Source organism: Bombus affinis, chromosome 11 (assembly GCF_024516045.1).
Source record: "Bombus affinis isolate iyBomAffi1 chromosome 11, iyBomAffi1.2, whole genome shotgun sequence".
Taxonomy (NCBI): Eukaryota; Metazoa; Arthropoda; class Insecta; order Hymenoptera; family Apidae; genus Bombus; species Bombus affinis.
The window spans coordinates 7129546-7150323 of record NC_066354.1 but is presented as its reverse complement, the minus strand read 5'-3'; the positions used below and the strand labels follow the sequence as shown (position 1 = coordinate 7150323).

Here is a 20778-nt window from a genome sequence, read left to right as displayed (position 1 = left end):
GTACGAAGAATATAGTATATATATATATATAGGTTTATGGAGAGAAATGGGAAAAGTAACGATTACTTCTTTGTTACACGAAGGATAATACGAAACTAAAGCCAGCCATAAACCCATGGACGTATTCCCTTTTACCGCTAGGTCACACAGAGGTTCTCAAATAATGTTAAACGTTATATTACAATTTTGTTTGACAATGTGTGAGTAAAAGCAAATAGATAAAATTGTAAAAATACCATTTGACAGGAAGATATACAGCAATGATTCATATACGAATACTAACAGGATAGAACGAAAGAAGGAGGAAAGAAAATTGTACGAAAAGTCGGTTGAATCGATAACAAGGGGGAACTTCGAAAAGACGCGAACTCGTTAAAGGACGATAGTGTACCGATCGAGGATACTGTATAATAGTAAGATTTTTCAATATATTTATTCGTATGGACAAGTTGGAGCATAGTGCACAATATAATTAATATATAGTAGTCTGAGGAAGGGGTCAGATTACATTCTGGAGTTTGAACACAATATCTTACAATTTAACGACAAGATGCCTGCGTTTTTGTATTTGCTTCTGTACGTAATGTTACTCGTATATTCATATATTCGAAGTGTATAATATATAAAGCGTAACGACTCACTATTTTTATCATTCTAAAAAAATGGAGACAAGAATACGGGTCCTTGTTTATTACGTTACGTTAATATGTCAGTCCATCTTATGTTGTCATTTAATTTATTCGTTTGAGGATTTTCGCAATGGATTATGCAACATCGTGGCAAATACGTAGTACTCGCTAGAATATATCCTTAGTCGGAGATTGTCTCCAATTATTAATTACAACGTTTGTATCTCGTTTGCGTTGAGAGGAAGTATCAACAAGTTCGACATCGATCGGCGCAGTGCCGATCTTTACGCGGGAGATCGAAACGATAACCGATCGAACCTAGGAAGGAGCCGGTTTCAACGAAAACAGGAGAAAAGTTTAAAACGTAATCGTTGAGCGTAATACGTGATAAATTTATTGCCTGCAAAATGGGGGTTTTTCGTCAGTACGATTCGAACGGACAACGTAAGAAACGTGTTGCACGAGGAATTTGCGATACGCGAACTTGTATAGTGTATTCGACCATTGGAGACAGCTCCTTTTTTCGCGCAATTAGCGATTAACAATCTATATTAAATTTTCGTTTAAAAGCAAATACACTTTACAGCCTATACAATTCATACAAGTTGATTTTGCATCACTCTTTTGTTCTCTTAGTATTTTTCTTTTCTTTTTTTTTTTCACTTTTTTCCATTTAATCGTTTTTTTTTTTAATATCCTCTACTCGAATTTAAATTTGTGGAGAGCGCAGGGCAGGTCCAGGTACTTAGGCTATCTGTATATTTTCATAAAAATTCGTCAAGATCTTCGGCTTTTCCTTACTATGATTCGCGTATCGTTCTTCTCTGTTTTTTTCTTTTTATTTTTTATAAAAATCACAGCACAGCACCAGCATTTTTACTTTAAAGCCCGCCCGATTCTCCTTCGAACGCGTCTCATTAAAACTGAGACGATTCCCCGCGCGTTTCTCCGCCGTTCTCACTCTCCTTCTCTCTCCCTCTTTCATTCATTCACGCACACACTCGCAGACAATACTTTCTCTCTCGATCTTTTTCTCCCTTACGTACTCCGCTAAATGAATATCGCCGTTATTATGTTCGAATGAAAAAAAAAACACGCCTTATTCTCTTTTCTTTTATTTGGCATTTGCAACACTACGTACGGCACGATAAAACTAATTTCGAATCCTTGGCAACGAGATTTACCAATTGTCTGTACAACGTTCTTATTTTTTTTTTTATCGACGGTATAATAATAAAGTAATAGAACCGATAATTATTAATGAATAATTGTAATAAAAGGTACAATGATAATCATTACTGCACTAATGTTAGGTAGCCGCCGGGAGATTATACGTGTACGTATCACTGTGGTGTATATGTACGCGTATATATATACTATACATATCTAATAGTTTTTCCTCGTTTAGTCTTATACGTTTTGCTCGCTTGTTCTGTCTTTCTCTCTCTCTCTCTCTCTCTCTCTTTCTCTCTTCCTCCACACACGCACTCTTATATCCATATTCGTATCATACACACACACGCACTCATGTTCTCGGTCTATTGTACTCACGCAACGTTAACTACATTATTTTTAGTAAACAAATAGCATTCTAGCAAATTCAATGTACAATCACTTATCGTCACGTTATAGTTATTTAGAATTATCGTGATTTATTATACGTTTATACCTCCTAGCCGACACGTATTTCCTTCGTATTTATTTGATATCGTATAACCAACGTCCACGCACATTCTACTCGGTAGGTAGGTAATCAAATCGTCTAAAAAACGTGTCTTTCGCGAATCACGTAATTTCTCTAGAAAAATGTCGAGTCTGTTGTTCAACAATCTTTTTCCTTTTTACAATAAAATACAACGATCTACAATTTCACCATTATAGACAAAGTTCTCAATCGAACATTCGCACGTACGCGTTATACACAACGAGTTACGGAAAATATGCGACGCACATAAAGTGCATAAGCACGCGCAGTAAAGTTCCCGCTTTTCACTCTCGCACATTCGTATCTCTACGTTACTAAGTGCAATAAAAATGTTGCCTGAACGTGAATCGACGCAGTTCGAGGCACACAGTCTGTTACATCGGAGAAAAATCGGGCAATTGGTTCGCGGTACGGCCGTAGTAACTTCCATCGTCTTTCCTATGCGTAAGATGCCCAATGAGTCTACGACAGTCCTCGGTCCTCGGTCTAACGCAACGGGGTCTCATTACGCGCACGCTTGCCTCGTGTCCTTTCTCTCCTCTCTTCACTCTCCTCGTACTTTTCCCTTTATTACTTGCCGGCTTTCGCGGGCAACGATTCCTCACTATTTTGGGATCGCCGAATTTCGTTAAGCATTTCCAGTAAGCAGATACAATGCCGAGTCGAACCGTTTCGAGCCATTCTTTTCATATGCGACACCTGTTCCTTGCGAGCAAACAGCATCCGAAGTCTCGTTTATGAGTTGGTCGCGCGAATACTGCTCATATTCCCATACGTTGTTTCGCAATGCCTGCGTCACTGTCGTTTTCATCATCGCCGTCGCCGTTAACAGCATCCAAGAAAAGATTAATAGGTAAGAAGCTTGTATAAAAATCTAGAAAATGTTTGTTTTTCGTTTGAACTGGAAGATCAATGGTACGTGAATTGAGACTTCTTCATCGCGTTCGTTTCAACCATATCTTGGAGGAAGAATTTTATTAAAATTTGGAATAAACTGTGCGTAGAGTCTATGCTGAATCTATTCGTTTTCTCCACGCAATGTTAAATTTTTGGCATTTTTCTTGTACGAAAAGTCCCAAAAACATAAGGTGCGTACGATAGGACGCTGAAATCTCAGTCGTAAATCCGTCGTTTCTCGGTATTCGATCGATTCTGAAACTAGTTGGTACACCCAGCAATGGATCGCGTTTGGGTCGACCCGTCATAGTACGTATAGATGATTTCTTCCTTGGAAATGGAACGGCGACACAATTCGGAAGGCAGGCGCGCTTTTTCACAGAAGTAACAAAGACGACAGAGACAAAGAGAAGGCTTGTGAACAGTGTATGTCGTCAGCATTGTCGTCGGCGTTACCGTCAGCATCAGCGTCAGCGGTAGCAGTAGCAACCATACACGATGACCGGATGATCGTCGCGAGTCCAGATGCTTCTCGGCGAAGGTGTTAAATGGTGAACGATAACGATGACATCGGCCTTAACAGGCAGATGCACTGCTGCTGCTGCTGCTGTTGACGAGTTGACAAACAGATCGACAGTTGGTACATTCTCCGATGGAGTATCTCTCTGGTCGCGTTAACGAAGAAGAGGTAGCAGAGCCGAATTAGCGGTATTGCTGGGACGATCCTAAGGTTGCCTGCCAGCGGTAGCAGAGTGCGGATGTCCTGCTGCGGTTGCGCCGCTAACCGGCGGTGGATGATGAGACGTGTGGTGAGTTTGTGCGGAGGTGGGTCCGGTTGTTCCGGCTGCTAGTACGGGACCGGGGGCCGCGGGTCACTTGGGCGGGAATGGCGAGATCACCGATGCGGCTACCGCGGCGGCCTGCTGACTCGCCAGCATCGCCGCTGCAACACACACACACATAGATACCGAGGCTCGTTAATTTATTTTTTCTCTTTTTCGAGAAACGTCTTTCGTCGTTCGTCGACCGACCGATCGACCGATCGTCGACCATCGACCGTTCAATTAATCGTAACTTATCGAAAAGAATCATGTAAAATTTTCTGCCGAATCGAATCCACTCTCGCCGCCGGTTTACAATTTCCGAAAGGAAAAAGTTTTACCTTTTTCTTTATTTTTGTCATTTCGCGTTCTTATCTTATTCATAACGCGCATTCCACGATCCTCCGACCGGGAGACCGACGACGACGACGAAATTCTCCGATAGCCTTTCGCGTTTGCTGCTGTTCCTTCGTTCGTTTCGGCCACAAGTTTTCAGCGATTTCGCATCACTCCGCAGCCCAAGTATAGCGAGCGAACGATCACCGAAGACAAATTAGGTTGGAAAAGTGATATCGGAGGCCGAGGCATACACAGAACATCGTACGTCGAAGCTAATTGCCGGGACAGGAGAGCATAAGCGGGAGTAAGGATAAGAACGAGGAACATACGAGCAGCCAAAGAAGATATAACAGGGTTGAATGGCGCGTTTGTCTTTGTCGGTACGCTTAACGAAATTGATGCGCGTCTCTCAATCGTCTTCGCGATATTCGCGATATATAAATTCCGAGAAAAGTGTGCGGGTGGGGGACGTTGTAACAAGTTTTGTGTAACTTTATCGAAGTATACGAAGAAATAAACAGAGAGAGAGAGTGAGAGTGAGAGAGAGAGAGAGAGAGAGAGAGAGAGAGAGAGAGAGAGAGAGAGAGAGAGAGAGAGAGAGAGGTAAAAGACGCGAAGGGAAAAATAAGAAACAACCGCGATAATAATTAAAACAGGCTCGCTTGTCCTATTAGTCGTCCACGGGCGTTTGTCACAAGTCAAAATAGTATTTCTAAAAAGCGAAAAGAAATCGCTTTATGTCCGAAATTCAAAGAGTTTGATATTCGATCATCGCCAGCTATAGATTTTCGCAACGGGTCACATGCCCGCGTCAATACGACGATCGCGGTCAATGATTATCACAGTGTGAACTATACATTCGTAACTGCGCCTCCAAGCGTCTCCTGATTGAACTCTTTAGTCCAACGCTCTTAACGTATATTTAATACAAGCACAAGTCGCAGTAAAAAACATTCGTTCGTCTAGTACCCGGCCGTGTTCACGGTGAACAACACGACGCGTCGCGATTATCGTGCTATTCCCGTACGAATCGATCGAGTTACTCATACGCGTGTTTCATAACGAATAGCTAGGTACTAAGCGTATCGGTTCGCGAGACTCGTGCCCCGATCTACGAACAGCGAGGGGGTAACGACACGAGTCTCTCGAACATATCGGAGAGGACAACGTTCCGTTATCTAAAGAAGGAAGAACGAGGATCGAAGATCGGGACGGGATCGTGGTTGTGGCGACGATCTTGGTCGTAGTCGACAGCGGCGGCGACAGTGGTCGGTTCGGCTCGAACCGCGACTTATTGTCAGGGTCTGACGAGAGGCTTACCTCCGTAAGGGGCGGGATATTGTCCGGTCAATAGGGGATAGCCTAGGCCAACGTGCGTGTGATGATGCGTATGCACGTGCCGCTGGGGTGGGGGTGATCTATTGTCCTTGGTCAATGTTCCGGTACCAGCGTCGACCGGTGGCGGTTGTTGCTGCTGAGACTGTTGCCCTCCCGATTGACTTTGCTGCTTCGTTTGGGCTTGCTGGGCTTGCGATTGCGGTGGACCTGGTCCGGCGACCGAACTAGGCGGTCCGCTCGGTGGTCGCGAAGGCGTCGGCCCTGCTGACGAAGGACTGGCAGAAGCCGCGGACGTTTTCGGGGTAGGCGATTTGAGCGCACGCTCCTGAAGCTCGTGTATCTTGTGCGCCGAATAATACTGATTGGCATGGTGTTGAAGCAGATCGAGGGCTTTGCCACCGGGCGGTCTACTGAGATCCTCCGGCGCGTGATACCTCGGTAGTTGATGAAGATACGGGTTGCCGGAATACGGTCCGGGAACCAGCATCGGGCTCAGCCCGCGATACATCGGATGACCAGGGTCAAATGGCAACGCGCTGTAGTGTTGCGGTTGCATGTAACCCGGATGGATGTAGGCGTACTGCGACGTGGGCGGTGGCGGTGGTCCTTGCGTTTCCATTGTTGGCTTCACGCCCTCCTGCTTGTTCTTGGAATCGTCGTTCTTTCCCAAGTCTTGCGGCTTCTCCTGCTTCGGTTGATGCTTTGGACTCGGAGGAGGTGGCTTCGCCTGTTGACTCTGCTTGCTCGCCTCCTCCTTTCGCCTCTGGTCGCCCGGATACAGGTAATACCTTCGATCATCTTGTATCGGTGCTGACGGTGGCGGTGGAGGTGCCGCCCTCTGACTCTGTCCACCATGGTACACGTGATACGGGCTCATTTGACTCTTCATCTCGATACTCTCCTTCAATATTTGATGATTTTCGTGCTGCTTGTCCTTCAAGCTAGGCTGCTGCTGCTGCTGTTGCTGCGTCTGCGGCTCCTGCTTGATCTTTGCCTTCTGCTCGTGCATCTCTTGCTCTTGCGCCTGCTGTTGTTGCTGCTGCTGTTGCTGCTGTTGCTGCGATACCGGCTGCGGTGGCTGATACGGATAACCGGGCGGCATGTAACCGCCATAGCCACCGTAATAGTGCGGCTGTTGCTGTGGTTGCGGCACCGATTGACTCAATTCCTTCTTCTCCTTCTCCGCTACAACACTCTGTAGGCTTGCCAGCGTTGGCATCTGCGGTATGTTGAGCGGCTTCATCTCTTGCTTCGGAGTCAAATCGCTTGGTTTTTGGTCGACCGGCTTGCTCTCGGGAACACTCGGGACGAGGTAAGGCGGTTGGCCGTAGTACGGGTACATGTTGAAATGAGGCGGTAGATGCGCGCTGGCGGCCGCTTTTCCGTCCTTTTCCTGACTCTGTTTCGACTTGTCGGCCGGCTCCGCCTCGAGCACCGGTGCCGCGTCATCGGAAATGTCCGAGTAGGCCGGACTCTGAACGTCTTCTCGCGCCGCGTCGACGATCGGTGCTTCCAACGGTGACGGATGAGGGCTACCGCCAGGCGATTTTCTCGACTTTTTCTTGTATCCCTGAGGTTTCGACGACGTCCTCGGGTCTTTGTTTTTATCCTGGTCGGGCATCAGAGCCGCGGTAGGTTTAACTTTAAATTGTGGCATTTTCGCGTGCAACGACACACTCTGGTAGGGCTGCAAATGTGGTTGCACACCCTGTCCAGGGTGACCAGTCTGCGAAGGAGGGGCCGCCTGTAAGCCCGTCGCTTGCTGCGATACTTGGCTGGACAAGCTTTGAAGTGCCGGATGCTGGCTCGCGATACCCTGCAACCCGCCCGACTGCGACGGCTGTTGTTGCTGTTGCAATCCAGCTTGCTGCACCACGTGAGCTTGCGTCGGCTGACCTAATTGCGCCGATAGCGAATGCTGCACGGACAGCTGGTGAGCGGTCGGCAGTTGTTGCTGCTGCTGCTGTTGTATAGACGATTGCAGTTGTTGACTGGATTGAAGCTGCTGCTGCTGTGGCGGAGGTAGTGGTCCCGGCTGACCGGGCTGCAACGATTGTTGACTTTGCTGTAAAAGGGGATTCTGTTGCTGCGAATGCTGTGACATTTGGGACGGCTGGGGCGGCTGAGGAATATTTAACGGAGCCGGAATGTTTGCACTCGGGTGCGGCGAAGGTACCGATCTCGGCGACTGACTAGCTCGAGGACTCGGACTTTGAGGCGAGTTCGAACTGCCCAGCTGGTTCGACTGCTGCTGCTGTTGTTGCACGGACTGTTGCTGTTGCCTCGCCGAAGTGGGTATCGTCGACGACGGTGCGGGCAGATCCTCCTGTCCGAATCTCAGCACACCTGGCTTCACGATGCTTTTACTGCTTTCCGAGGATAGCACGGACGTAGGTGGAGGTTCTATACTTGGAGAAGCAACGCGCGGAGGAGGTGGTGGTGTTTCTGGCGGTAGACCTGTCGTAGCAGGGCTAGCCGGCCGGAGTGGTGTTCCCTCGGGCTTGTCCGCCGGCGATTTGACCGGCGTCGCCGGACTCGGTGCCTCGATATTGCTCTCGTCGTTCTCGGACATGCTGGTGATACCTTCCTTGGTATCATCGTCGTCCGCCGAACCATGCGCGTGACTCTGATGATACTTGAGCCCGTTTATGTGTTTGTACTTTTTGTTACAGTTCGGTTCCGGGCATTCCAGCAACACTGGACTAGCCGGTGGCGAACCGCTCGGCGGTGTGGGTGGCGGAGCGCGCCTCTTATTTTTATCTTCTTCCTCAGGACCTCGAGATTTCCTCTTGGCCGCTGGATCTGGTCGAGGCGGAACAAAGGCCGCCGGACTCGGACTTGCTGCTGGCGAACCTTGCGCACCACGGCGTCCCTTCGCGCCCCCATTTCGCAATTTACTGTGCACCGAACTCCTCGTTTCCGTGAAGTTACTCAGGTCGTTTCCCGGAGTCGCGTTCGCGGCGGCTCTCCCCCTCTTGCCACGACCCTTCGGTGTTCTTGCATCGAGATCACTGGTCGGAGAGTCGCAGAATCTCGGTGGCGCCCAATCATGACGAGTGCAATCTAGCAAGGTACCAACGTACGTTTTCCCCCGCCATGTTACGTTCACCACCAGCACACCTGTAACGCGAATTAGTCGAATTCTCGTCCAATTTTGAAACGAACGAAAAATTTACCTCCTTCCGTTTCGTGCCAAACTATCCCTTCGAGAGTCACCGACGTCCCAGGCTCGCAAGGTCCCAGACATTCCGGCTCTGTGATGGTCCCCACGCTGGTACCGACACACACATCGGACATGTCCTGCAACGCAACATCCTCCTTTACTCGTAGGTACATCGATCGTTCGTCACACGCAAATTTCGTGGCTGACACGTTTTACAATTATAGTCCGTCCCCGCTCTACCCACCCGCTGTTCTATAATTCGATTTAATTAATAGCCGACTACTTTGACGCGTGAACGAATCTAGAAACGCGATGATCGTAAACGACCGTAGACATCGTTGGAAATGTCATTGCGAGTGTTACTAGTTTCTACCCGAACGGACGTTCGTTTCCAAACGTTCCGGGAAAAAGCACAGAAGATGCTTTCTTCGAGCCAGAGAAGAAAGAGAAACAGAGAAAACAAAGAAGACAGCGGAATTCCGTTCCATGAGTTGTTACGATAGACACAAGGGGACCGGTTGAACCTGATTCTATTGAAATTTCTTCGGACGTACATCCCGTTATCCCCTTCCCCCCTTGGCCGTCATTTCTGCTTCTTTTCGATCTCACTTTTACTAACGAGAGAGGGAGGAGTAAAGAATAGAACGGAAGAGAGCAGAGGACGATTTCGCAGAGTGCGAGCACAAATTACTCTGTTTGCCGCATACACGGCTGGACTATACGTGCAATCGCCGCTCCTGAGACGTAAGTATGACGCGTGTCTGTTTATACATGTACTCCAGCTGATAACCGTGTCTCGTCCGAGTTGCCTTGTCACGCGACGCATTTTGTATCGCATTATGTTCATTACGATAACAATAATTTACGCGAGCTGCGCTTTCTTCGATCGATCGATTACTCTCGATCGGCTTCCCTTCAATCACGCGCCATCTACACCGACGGCAAATATCTTCCACACGGAGAAATCAGGAACACCTAGAGATGCTATCGAGTCTTTCGATCGTTGGTTAAGTAACGACCGATAGGAATTCGCATTTGACGAACCTTACGACCATCCAATGACACTTACACACACTCTCTCTCTTTTTCTCTTCTGTACCCATCATTCTACTCTCCGTTCTATGCGTCCGTTCATTCATCTGACCGTCTCCCTGGTCGTTAACCCACCTACTCTATCTCGACTAACGCGTATATTGTTTTCTCTGGTATATGCTTCATAACAGCCTGATCGTTGCTTGGCAGTATGAGACGATACAGGGAAGCATACCGCGTGTACTTTCCCGCTGGAACAGCTAGTCGACCTACAGGGAATTTTCAGGCTTTACAATCGGTACTTTCGACGCGATGGAGACGACCGAATGGCAAAGTATGGAAATATTAGCAACGTTGGCTCGCGCTATAAAAGTTACCACTTTAGTAAGATCGTGGTTTTCTCCTGGCGGGAAAACAACATTCTACGGTGATGTTTGCGTTTAACGCGAAAATACGATCTCTGTTCTTCCTACTACTGTGTTCTGGTTAGCGCGGTTTCGACAATCTTGGCCGGACCACTGCTCGAGTTTTTTTACCTCTGACATCTCTCGCTCCCCTCTCTCTTTCTCTCAATTGATCGAATGTTTAACACCCGTTTAGATTGACCGGACGTTCTACTATACGACCATACACGTACTTACATCTCAAAACATCGATGCATACTGTAATATTGATTCACACGTACGGCTTTCGCGCCATCTGTCAGCACGTTACGGCGAGTTTCGCGTACAACGAGAACACGTTCCTCGCGAATCAACGATTACGTTTTCCCGATCCACTCGGGCACGTTTAAGCGTCACGGATTAAACCGAGAGGAGAGTTCTACGCAACGTTTTCGATCACAGATCGACTTCCAATTGGAAAACAAGGTTGTTGATATCGCGAGACAGTTTTTGGAACAGAAAGAATCGAATCGATCGATAAGCCATTAGAAGAACGGAAACGAGAAAAGCAATTCGAACGAACGGATTGCGTCGTTTCGTTGTCACTCGTATTTGTCCCTCCCCCCCTCTCTCTTTGTATACATATATACATAAATATATATTCGTTCGCGTACTCTCGGGGGTGGAGACCGCAGAGTATTGATTTCACCCCTTTTGCGTACCCCTAGCCGTTTCCGTTCCCCAATCGAACAGTCCCTAATCATCGAACCGAGATACGAAATCGCGATGAGCGTCGCGCTCTTGCTGATCTCCACTGTCAGCGCGGGCAACATGGGTCAGAGGATGAGAAAAGCTCTGAAAGTTTGGAGAAGGTTTGAAAATGTTTGCGATGTTTCTGTCGACGGAGGACAAAGTGGACAACGCGAAGGGAATCAAACTCGAGATAAGAGAATAAAAGAGAGGGGTAGGAAAGAGAGAAAGAGAGAGAGAGAGAGAGAAAGAAAAAGAGAGAGGAGAGGAGAGGAGAAAAGATCGGACGAACAAGCGCGCAAGTGCACGCGGGTGCACTTGCGTGCTCGTTGAGCACTCGCAAGGAATTTGTCGCGAAGGGGGTTACCTTTGGTTCGGAAGCGGAAGTCTTCAGTTTCTTCGGAGGTGGAGGACTGGTCGCGGTATCCATGGCGTCGTCGGGCGTCGTAGTGATCGGAGGTCCGGTACCGGGTACCGTGGCGAGTTTGGTCTGTTCGGGTTTGGCAGCCGGACCAGCGGCCGTCGCGCTGGCCGGACTCGGAGGTGGGCACGGCGCCGCAGCGGAACTGGTCGGTTGACCAGGCCCCTGGGACACCGAAAATCCCGTCCGCGAACTCGGCGGCGGTCCCTGATTTTGTTGAGGGGCGGTCGCGGCTGCCGGCGGTCCCTGAGATTGCGCGACCGCGCCAGCCGCGGCACCGGCTCCAACCCCGACGACACCGGCGCCCAACCCTGGTCCAGGTCCCGGACCCGGCCCCGGCCCGTTCGACGTCTGACCCTGTCCGCCGCCGCCACCACCGCCGCCACTGCTACCGCCGCCAACGCTGCCTCCGCTGGATCCGCCACTGCCACCGCCACTGCCGCCACCACCTCCAAGTCTTACAGTTCCGTTCATTTCCGATTTGCTCTGTTGATTGACTGTGTGATTAGTTTGTGGCTTCTCGTGTTTGTCCCGTGCTTTGTCTCGACGATGTCCGCTCGATCCTCTTTTTGATCCGGCGGTCGAAGAAGATGCGCTTCCAGTTCCACCGGCGGAACCTCCGGAATGACTCGTTTTCGATTTGTTCGACGAAGACGACGACGACGAAGACGACGAGGACGACGACGAGGACGACGACGAAGATGATGATGACGATGACTGACCGCCGGTACTATTGCCACCACCGACACCTCCACTACCGCCGGTACCTCCGCCGCCGGATCCGGGCCCGGTGACGGTACCAGTTCCGCCGACACCGACGCCACAGCCGCCGGCACTACCGCCACCGACACCGGTACCGTTGCCGCTACCAGCACCGCCACCGCCGCTACAACCACCACCACCACCACCACCACTACTGCCACCGACACCGACACCTCCACTACCGCCGGCACCGGTTCCGGTCCCACCGGTTCCACCCGCGGCGCAGTCCGAGTTTTGAGCGTTCTGAACGACGATCGAAGTCGAGCCGATCGACGATGAGGAACTCGTGCCCCCCGACCGATCGGACACCGACGAACCACTCGAGGACAGGGTACCGGCACCTCCGTTCCCACTATCCTGCGACGATATCGTTCCATTTATTTCATTCGACTTGACGATCTCGTGTTTCGCCTCACTGCTCTTCGTACCCGGTTTCGTACGTTTGATCTTCATTTTCAGTCCTTTGTCGACGGTGGCCGAGTGTTCAACGGCCATTTTGCCCGGATTACCAGAGTTTCCGTGCGCTACGTTAACGCTACCTACCACCAAGGCGTTATTCTGTTTTGAAGCGGTGCCCGCGACGATCGTTGGGCAACCGTTCGCGTTCCCGGTACCGTTGCTACCGACGCTATTCACGATACTTGCGTTCCCGTTAGCGGGACTGTTCGATCGTCCGGTCGAGTTTAACACGCAGGACGCGGACACAGACGACAAGGCGGACGACGATACGGTCGATGAGGATAAACAAGAGGATGACGACGACGACGACGACGATAATGACGAAGATAACGACGAAGAAGAAGAGACGGAAGAAGTCGAAGAAGAAGACGACGACGACGACGACGACGAGTTTGACGATTGACCACAACCGTTCGGACTTGCTGTCGTAGCTACGATCAAGTTTGACGAGCTTAAACCGTTCGCTGTGCTTTGCAGTTGATGATGATGATGATGATGATGATGATTCGTGGTATTCGATGCCGATGCTGCCGAGGCAGGCGTAGAAGCCATGCCTGTCCCTGAGCTCAATTTCTCGTCCCTCGTCTTCTCAATGTCCGCATCAAGGTCGATTATCAAATCTCCTATTCCGATGTCCCATTCGTTGTCGTCGTATTCGAAGTTATTGGTCGCATTCGTCGCGGCCGGATCCAGCTCATCGGTGTTTGCAGCCACCGTGCTTGCTTTAGACTCGCGCTGTTGTCCCGATGACGACGACGACGACGACGACGACGATCTCTCTCGACCTTGATGGTGATGATGGTGATGATGATGATGGTGATGATGGTGATGATGATGGTGATGTCGGTGCTCCCGATGATCTCTTCCTGCTAGCCCGCGTTCCCGTTTTCTCGACGAGTGTTCACTACCGCCTCCGCCTCCTCCTCCCCCTCCTCCTCCTCCTCCCCCTCCGACGTTGCCACCAACGATATGTCCGCCGTTGTGTTTGCCACCGCCGATGCTGTTAGCACCGTTGCCACCGTTGTGCTGCCCGTTGTTGTTGTTTCCGCACTCGATCGCACAACAGCTTTTCCCGTGGCTGCTGTCCACGTGGCACCCACACCCGTTGACACTACCGTTATCGTGGCTGTTGCTACGATGATTAAAGTGGCTGCCGTTGTTGTTGATATTGTTGTTGTTATTGTTGTTGCGGCTGTTATTATTTTTGATGATACTGTTATTGTTGTTGCCGGCACCGTTGTTGTTACCGTGGTGACTGTTTTTGATAACGTAATTGCCGTTATTCGCGCCGCTGTTGTTGTTGTTGTTATTGTTGACGTTGCCGATGCCGTAATTTACGCTGTTGCCACCACCACCACCGATGAACGGAGATGGTCCTTTGCGGTTTACGTTAGGGAGGCGACCGCCTAGTGGCGTGGTCGCCATGCCCTTTGAAACGTTACCCCGGTGCCCGCCAGCCTGATCACCAACTGCCCGCCTGTTCTCACCGATTCCAAACAATGGCACCACGCGCAACACGCGTCAATTTTACCCCGACCACCGCCCGCAAGACGCGCCACGTTCATCGAACACATCACTTACCGTCTCGCGGCTGCCCTCCACACACCGATATTACCGATTCTTTCGATATATCCGCCTCTCGATCTCTTCGCCGTTCTCCCTTTCTCTCTTATATTTCTCACGCTCTCTCTTTCTCTCTGATTCCCTAGCTTCGCGGCCGGTGCAATTTCCTCTCTACCTCCTTTTTTTGTTCGCTCTATGACACTGTTACGATACCTCGTTTACCGATTTTTACCAATTCGCGCGATCTCGTCATGGGAGGCGGCCCAACCTTTCTTCTCTTTTTCTCCTTGCGTTATCCCCTTCTTTCCTTTTCCCCCCTTCTTCGGCCGAACCTTCTATCTTTGATTCCTCTTTTTCTTCCCCTCCTTCTTCGACCCGTTATCAGTGCACCGTATTCCCTTATCGTTGATCCCTTCTCTCCAGCCACCACCACCACCACCACCACCTCCTCTTCTTCTTCTTCTTCCTCCTCCGTATTTTTCTTCTCTTTCTCCGTTGTTTCAAAGACACGGGTTGTTCCGGTAGGAATTGCTCTTCACTGTTCTTTGATGTATCGTATCCCGGTGTCCGATGTTCGTCGTTGTCGTCGTCGTCGTCTATCGGTGTTTTTACGTCCCTTTATCTCGCATGTCGCGTCGAACGATCGCTCGTCTCCTTTATGTTTCCGCGTGGTATTTTTCTATAAAATCGATCCCGCTCAATTAGACACTCCGCACAAATCTTCCTTTGATCCTTTTACGAAGAGCGAATTCCGACCGTGATTTTTCTTTCCAACTCGCCGCTAAAACGGTGATCGTACTTCCATCGTTTGCCAAAATTTCGATCTGTAATAAAAAAACAAATACGATTCTTTGAAGCGTGTACTGGCCACGGTGCGTAGATATATCCGTTCCTTTCACGATTTCCTCGCTCGCTGCGCGTCTATTTATCGCTCTCTTTCAACGTATCCTTCGCGAACGAACCGTTTGGGAAATCGCCAATTGACCGGTGTTCGACGGACCGTTCTTCTCGCGTCGATACACCGGTAAAAGTTCATGAAAACGCGGACAATACGAATCGACGCGTGTCGCGTCGGAAACGCGATAGGATGAGTGAAAGGAGATGGATTGGAGAAAGGAAAAGAGAAAGAAGGCGACGTGCAAAGTAACTTTCCTACTCGTCATCGTTTCCACGGTTCTTATCGACTCGTTGTCAACGACGTCGGCGCGCGTTCCGTACTTCCGATCGTCCTTCCATGCCCGCAAATTGATATTCCCACTTAGAGAGGAATTCGTGTCAGGGAACGATTAATTTTACCGGCGGCATTTGGCGCCGATCCAATCATCATCCTCGGCCCCTTGCTTCCCTCTCTCTCTCTTTCTCTCTCTCTCTGTCTCTCTCGGTCAATGTTGGAGACGATTAACCGCATGAGAATCACCGAGGTATTTGCAAACCCCTATCTTCTCCCCACGTTACGCGTCCTCTACTTTCTCCTTTTCCACGCCAATCAGTCGCCGTTCGCGGAAACTACAAGGATCGTGATCGCGAAGCGGAAAAATCTCGGAAGGACAACGACGAACAGACGCTGATACGTGAAAGATCGATCGTGATAATCGATTCGCGCTGATACGCAATCGGTATTTTTTGATAATTTAGAGAGATCGATGATAGAGAGACGCGCAGCCAGGCGAACTAAATCTACAAAGTACATATACGCGCATCGTCCATATATCTGACAGACGTTCGGTTAAATTTTTCATGGGATAGATACTGTATGACTTTAGACAGGAAAACTACTGTGACGATGAGAAACGCATGTCACGGGTACCGCTAGAGAAAAGGGATCAAAGTTTTTCAAGTTGAAAACGAAGCACGATAGTGCGTCGAATGTTCTCATTCGCAACGCTCGAGTAAGCCGTTACTCGACGATCTCTAACGTCGAATTTGAGCGTTGAAGCGTCGACGAACGCGTTTCCTTGGTCGTTCATTCGTTACTTCCGTTTCGATCGCTCTGGTCTTCCGCTCCTTACCGCTCACATTTCCCTCAAACTAGCAATAAGTAGTACGAACCCACCAGAACGACCTTTCGTTCCTGCTAGTTCGATCGTTCCCCAATCGCCTCGTCTCTATCGAACCGCTACCAGCGATTCTTCTCCGCCGTCGGACAACGACAACGACGTCCATTCTTGTAACAGACAGAACGAATCGCGGGTTGGTTCTCACCAAGTACGAGCAACATAGTCGATGGGATTCTCGTGCGCGTGTCGCTTTCTCGTAAAAAGCGTACGAACTCGTTTATTTACGATTTCAACGAACGTTTCCTCGTACCTCGAGTCGAAGAACCGTGTAATCTCGCGAATGAGAAATCTTCGTTCGTGTATTCGTCGTATTGTTTCGTCGCATGAAATCATCCCTTAACGATGTCGTTCCTCTTTTTCTGCTAATTTGCTCGTTTTAAGATGTTCGTTCTAACGAATATCAAGTCGCGAAATTCGTTCAACTCCATTGATCTGGTCGGTCAATGATCCGCTGGTAAGTTTCCGCGATAAAGCTACGCGATTCGAGATAACGATTCGCGATATCTACCAGGTAAAGGCATAAAACGCGATATGAAACGCGACGGTCGTTGGCAGCAAATTGGAACGATCAATTACGACAGCGCACGGCGATCTATTAAATTGCTCGTCGCGCGTATCGTTTTGTTAGCTGATCGTCACGTTTCTTAAATCTGCTGTCGTCTAAACCATGTACCATAACGTACGGGTAAATCGAATTGAAAACAAAGCCTCCGAAACTGTTATCCCCGTCTCTAAAAAATGCTAACGGCATTGCTACCACCATTCGTAATTATAGTCGATAGATGATACGTTTGTCACAACACTCTTTGGCGAAACGATAAGTAAATACTACTACCAGGCCCGTCTGTCTCCCGTTCGAAGGAAACCATCCGACGACGAAATTGGTGGTCGGAATGGCAACGACAACAGCCATTTCCACCGGATCCCTTTCTCTTCGTACTTCGACTTGCCACGAAACCGCCTAATAACTTTCCTATTCGATTCTTCGACGAGTAGAGCAACGGCAACGGCAACTTCGGTCGAACGATCATCGTCGTCGACGTATCCTTTGACTGCATCGGCTCTGACCGTCTGCCTCTCACTGAATCGACTGCTTCCCCTTCCCAATCGTACACCTCTATGCACGCCACTACAGGCATCGCTACCACCATTGCCGCCGCCGCCGCCGCCGCCGCCGCTACCACCACCTCCACCGCTGCTGTTGCCACCACCACCGCTAATGCCGCCGCAGCTATCCAATAATACCACTATTCCAATAACTTGTCACAAATTATTACTACTATTAGGTTTTCTGTCATACTTGGTCGACCGATCGATTTTATCGAATTTTCTATACTTATCGTGCATTCTATATTTACGCTTATTCTCCGGTTTCTCGTCTTCCTTTTTCCTTCCCACTATTCATCGCTTCTACGTTTTCCTGCGCCTTTAACATCTTTCAGGCTACTTTTAATTATATATAGAAGAAAGCCTACCTTACCGACTACAGTGATTTTCAAATGTGTTACTAAGATCAACATTCTGAATTACATTTTTCTATGCTTATAACCGCCGCTCGGCTTTAGTTTGCCACGTATTCGTAAAAATGTTTGTGCCGCTTTTTATCACGCCGTGGATTAGATTTGGATTAGCTGTACGCACGGACATGCATAATAATATTATAGATGTATTCGTACCACGATGCGTTCATGCGTCTCGCGCTTCAATCTGTAACTACAGGGAGATAAGAAAGGAATTCATCTTAGCTTAGCTATGCACGTATAATATCATCGTATTCGTGTATAAAGCTAATTCAGGCCTGATCCACGCTCGGATAAAAAATAGCAAAAGATATTTTTATGAATATCTCGGAAAGTAAAGCCGAACGAAAGTAAATCCCACTAACAACATATCTGAAGATCATTGAAATCGATGAGGTGGACGCTCTTCTGTACATATAATTTCCTAGAAACGTCGCGATATACGTACAGAAGTGATTTACTTTTTTGTATCCTTGGACATTGAAAATGCAGATTAAAAGTCAAAGAGATTGTAAATACGTTTCTTTCCTCTACTCTTAATTATGCAACGATACTACCAGCAACCAGTGCTCCTGTGTTCGTTCGTCCATGTAAATTTTGGAAACACAAGGTCGTGACGATCTTTTTACGACGGAGCGAGTCGATGACCGTAACAACAATAGCAACAACAGTAGCAGCACCCAGTATACTTGAATATACAATGAGCGAGACAAACACGCCTGAGTGGCATCTTGTAATCGGTTAGAAGGGAACTTTGAAAGAGAGAGATCACTGCGCTTGCGTAATAAACCAGTTCCGCGACATTATACGTTAACCACTACATAAGTATGTGATTTGTCAATGATGAGAAATGTGATTTCTACAAAATATGTTTGTCTTGTGAAACATTCTAAAAGTAACCAAACACGAAATTAGACCTTGATCTATTACAACATATTGATCAAACTCTTTTTACAGATGTAGGACTATCGAGTTTCGAGTTTATAAACAAACACAGCGTCGAGTAAAATGAATTAAATCGATAAAGACGATATATTCGAAACGTGTATTTTCTTTTATATTTTCCGTCTCGCAAGGTCAATTTCACAGCTAACCATCGTTACGAATAACGAAGAACGAAAAAGTGCGAAAAGATAGGCGGGCAAGCAGGGAGAAAAAGGAAAGAAAAAAAAAAGAAAAATGAAGACACGGCATAGAACAATGACGTAGAACAAAGCGGTTTGACGTTTCTGTAGGATGCACTTATTACGTGTGTCCCATATCGTTGTACACGCGTTAAAACGATAGACGTCTCTCTAGATCTAATATTTGAAGAGCTGGATTTTCTCGGTAAAGGAAAATGACGACTTCCAATGTCAATCTTGTGGACATTCGAGACAAACGGCTTTCCTTGATCAGTATCAATTTTTAAACGCTTCGTTGTCCGAGTTTGTTCGAAAACTACAAAAGGGTTAGTTGAAAGAAAAGTATAGTATGAACGTTGTTACACATGGGCGGAGAGGCAATATTTATGACTAATAAATATTAGTACCAATGTCCAATAGCATTGCCTGAAAAATAGTTCGACAACGGAATCTATATGACTCGTACGCGTTTGACGTTTATCGAGTCAAGGAAAGCAAACAGCTACGAAACAGGCGAAGAACTGCACGAGGAGAAGGGCTGATGACTACGTGATGTTTTAGCCCGAAAGTCTGCCACGCTACAGTGAATCAGGGCGAGCCGAGGTAAGACGAAATGCACCGAGAGGGACAGATAAAGAAGAAACGACAAAGACGAAGAATCACGCTACCATCGCTTCGCTCTACCAGTCACTTGCTCGTTTCCAAAAACTCGCCAATATCATCGACCATACCGCACCGTTGCTGATGGATCCTTTGGAAAAACGCCAATCTTTTATCGCTTTCTTCTTCCCTCTTTCCTTTTCCGTTCTCCTTGCACGTCGCTAAAGATATGCTACAATCGACGATTAAGCTAAATCGATCGTTCTTTGATCGTTCTACCTCTCGAGAAAGATTCTTAATTTATTACTTATTTTCTATCGCCAAGTTCACACAAAATAATTTGCCAGCAGTCAATGATAACAAAAACTTTTACAACGTGTCCCGAAATTTTGATCATAATCGTTTAAAGTAAAAAGCTTTTATCAAATGCGATTTGCACGATGTACCTCTTTTAATACAGTCTTGTTTTTATATGCCAATAAGCTAGAAGACTGTCGAGAGTAATCTCGTTTCTTTCATATAAAATAACCAACGAGATATACCGATATGCGTATTTATTAATCAACGCGACGGAAAGACCAGAATGTTTTCTAGAAATTATCTTATTTGATTATAACCACTGATTCATTATATACGAAGCGTTAATGTTATTCCTCGCTGTCCTTGATCGTTTCGTCGTAGCAATTACTTCCTCTCGTCTACATCAATAAATAAAATCGTTCCGTGTAATATTTGTATACCGCTCGCGTATCTGCGTATATTCTAAGCGCTCCGATAACGAAACGTCGTCGCAATAGTCGAAACCCATAAAAATAATATTCGTAAAAGAGATACGAGCTAATCGATGTTCGTGATGGTAATTTGCGTTATTTGGGGCAGACGGTAAAAGAAATTATTCTTTCGATCGTCCACAAAAACCAAACCGTTTGATTTAACAACTGCGCAACTTTCGCTGTACGTTCAAACGATCGCTGTTAGCACTTAGTTGATTAGTCCTGTTTGGCCATATTTACAGTATCTATGTTTTCCTGCAAAAAAAAAAAAAGAAAAAAAAAAGAAAAGAACCAGCGAATACCTGCACCTTTATCGTACCAACAATATTGAAATTTTAACGTTTTCACAATTTGTTTCGCGTTACGCGCGACAACGAGCTGACAAGGCAGAACAGTTATTTTCAAAATAATTTGTTTTTCTGCGGTCATTTGGTCGCTACAC

At 47.7% G+C, this 20778-nt stretch overlaps 1 protein-coding gene across 13 annotated transcripts in view; it reads right to left on the bottom strand.

The window, feature by feature from the left end:
• Window positions 1-20778, bottom strand: part of LOC126921813 (zinc finger protein 608-like) — a 33185-nt gene that overhangs the window by 196 nt on the left and 12211 nt on the right. For 10 of the 13 annotated variants that reach the window (XM_050733678.1, XM_050733681.1, XM_050733685.1 and 7 more), the window contains 4 exons: window positions 11425-15086; window positions 8906-9029; window positions 5712-8849; window positions 415-4174 (listed from right to left, as the gene is read on the bottom strand). In XM_050733678.1, the coding sequence (XP_050589635.1) occupies window positions 4104-4174; window positions 5712-8849; window positions 8906-9029; window positions 11425-14124 (6033 nt within the window). In that variant the 5' untranslated portion in view covers window positions 14125-15086 and the 3' untranslated portion in view covers window positions 415-4103. Of the gene's footprint in view, window positions 1-414; window positions 4175-5711; window positions 8850-8905; window positions 9030-11424; window positions 15087-17151; window positions 17438-20778 lie in introns of those variants that run through there. The other 3 variants (XM_050733683.1, XM_050733679.1, XM_050733687.1) reach the window with 3 other exon arrangements.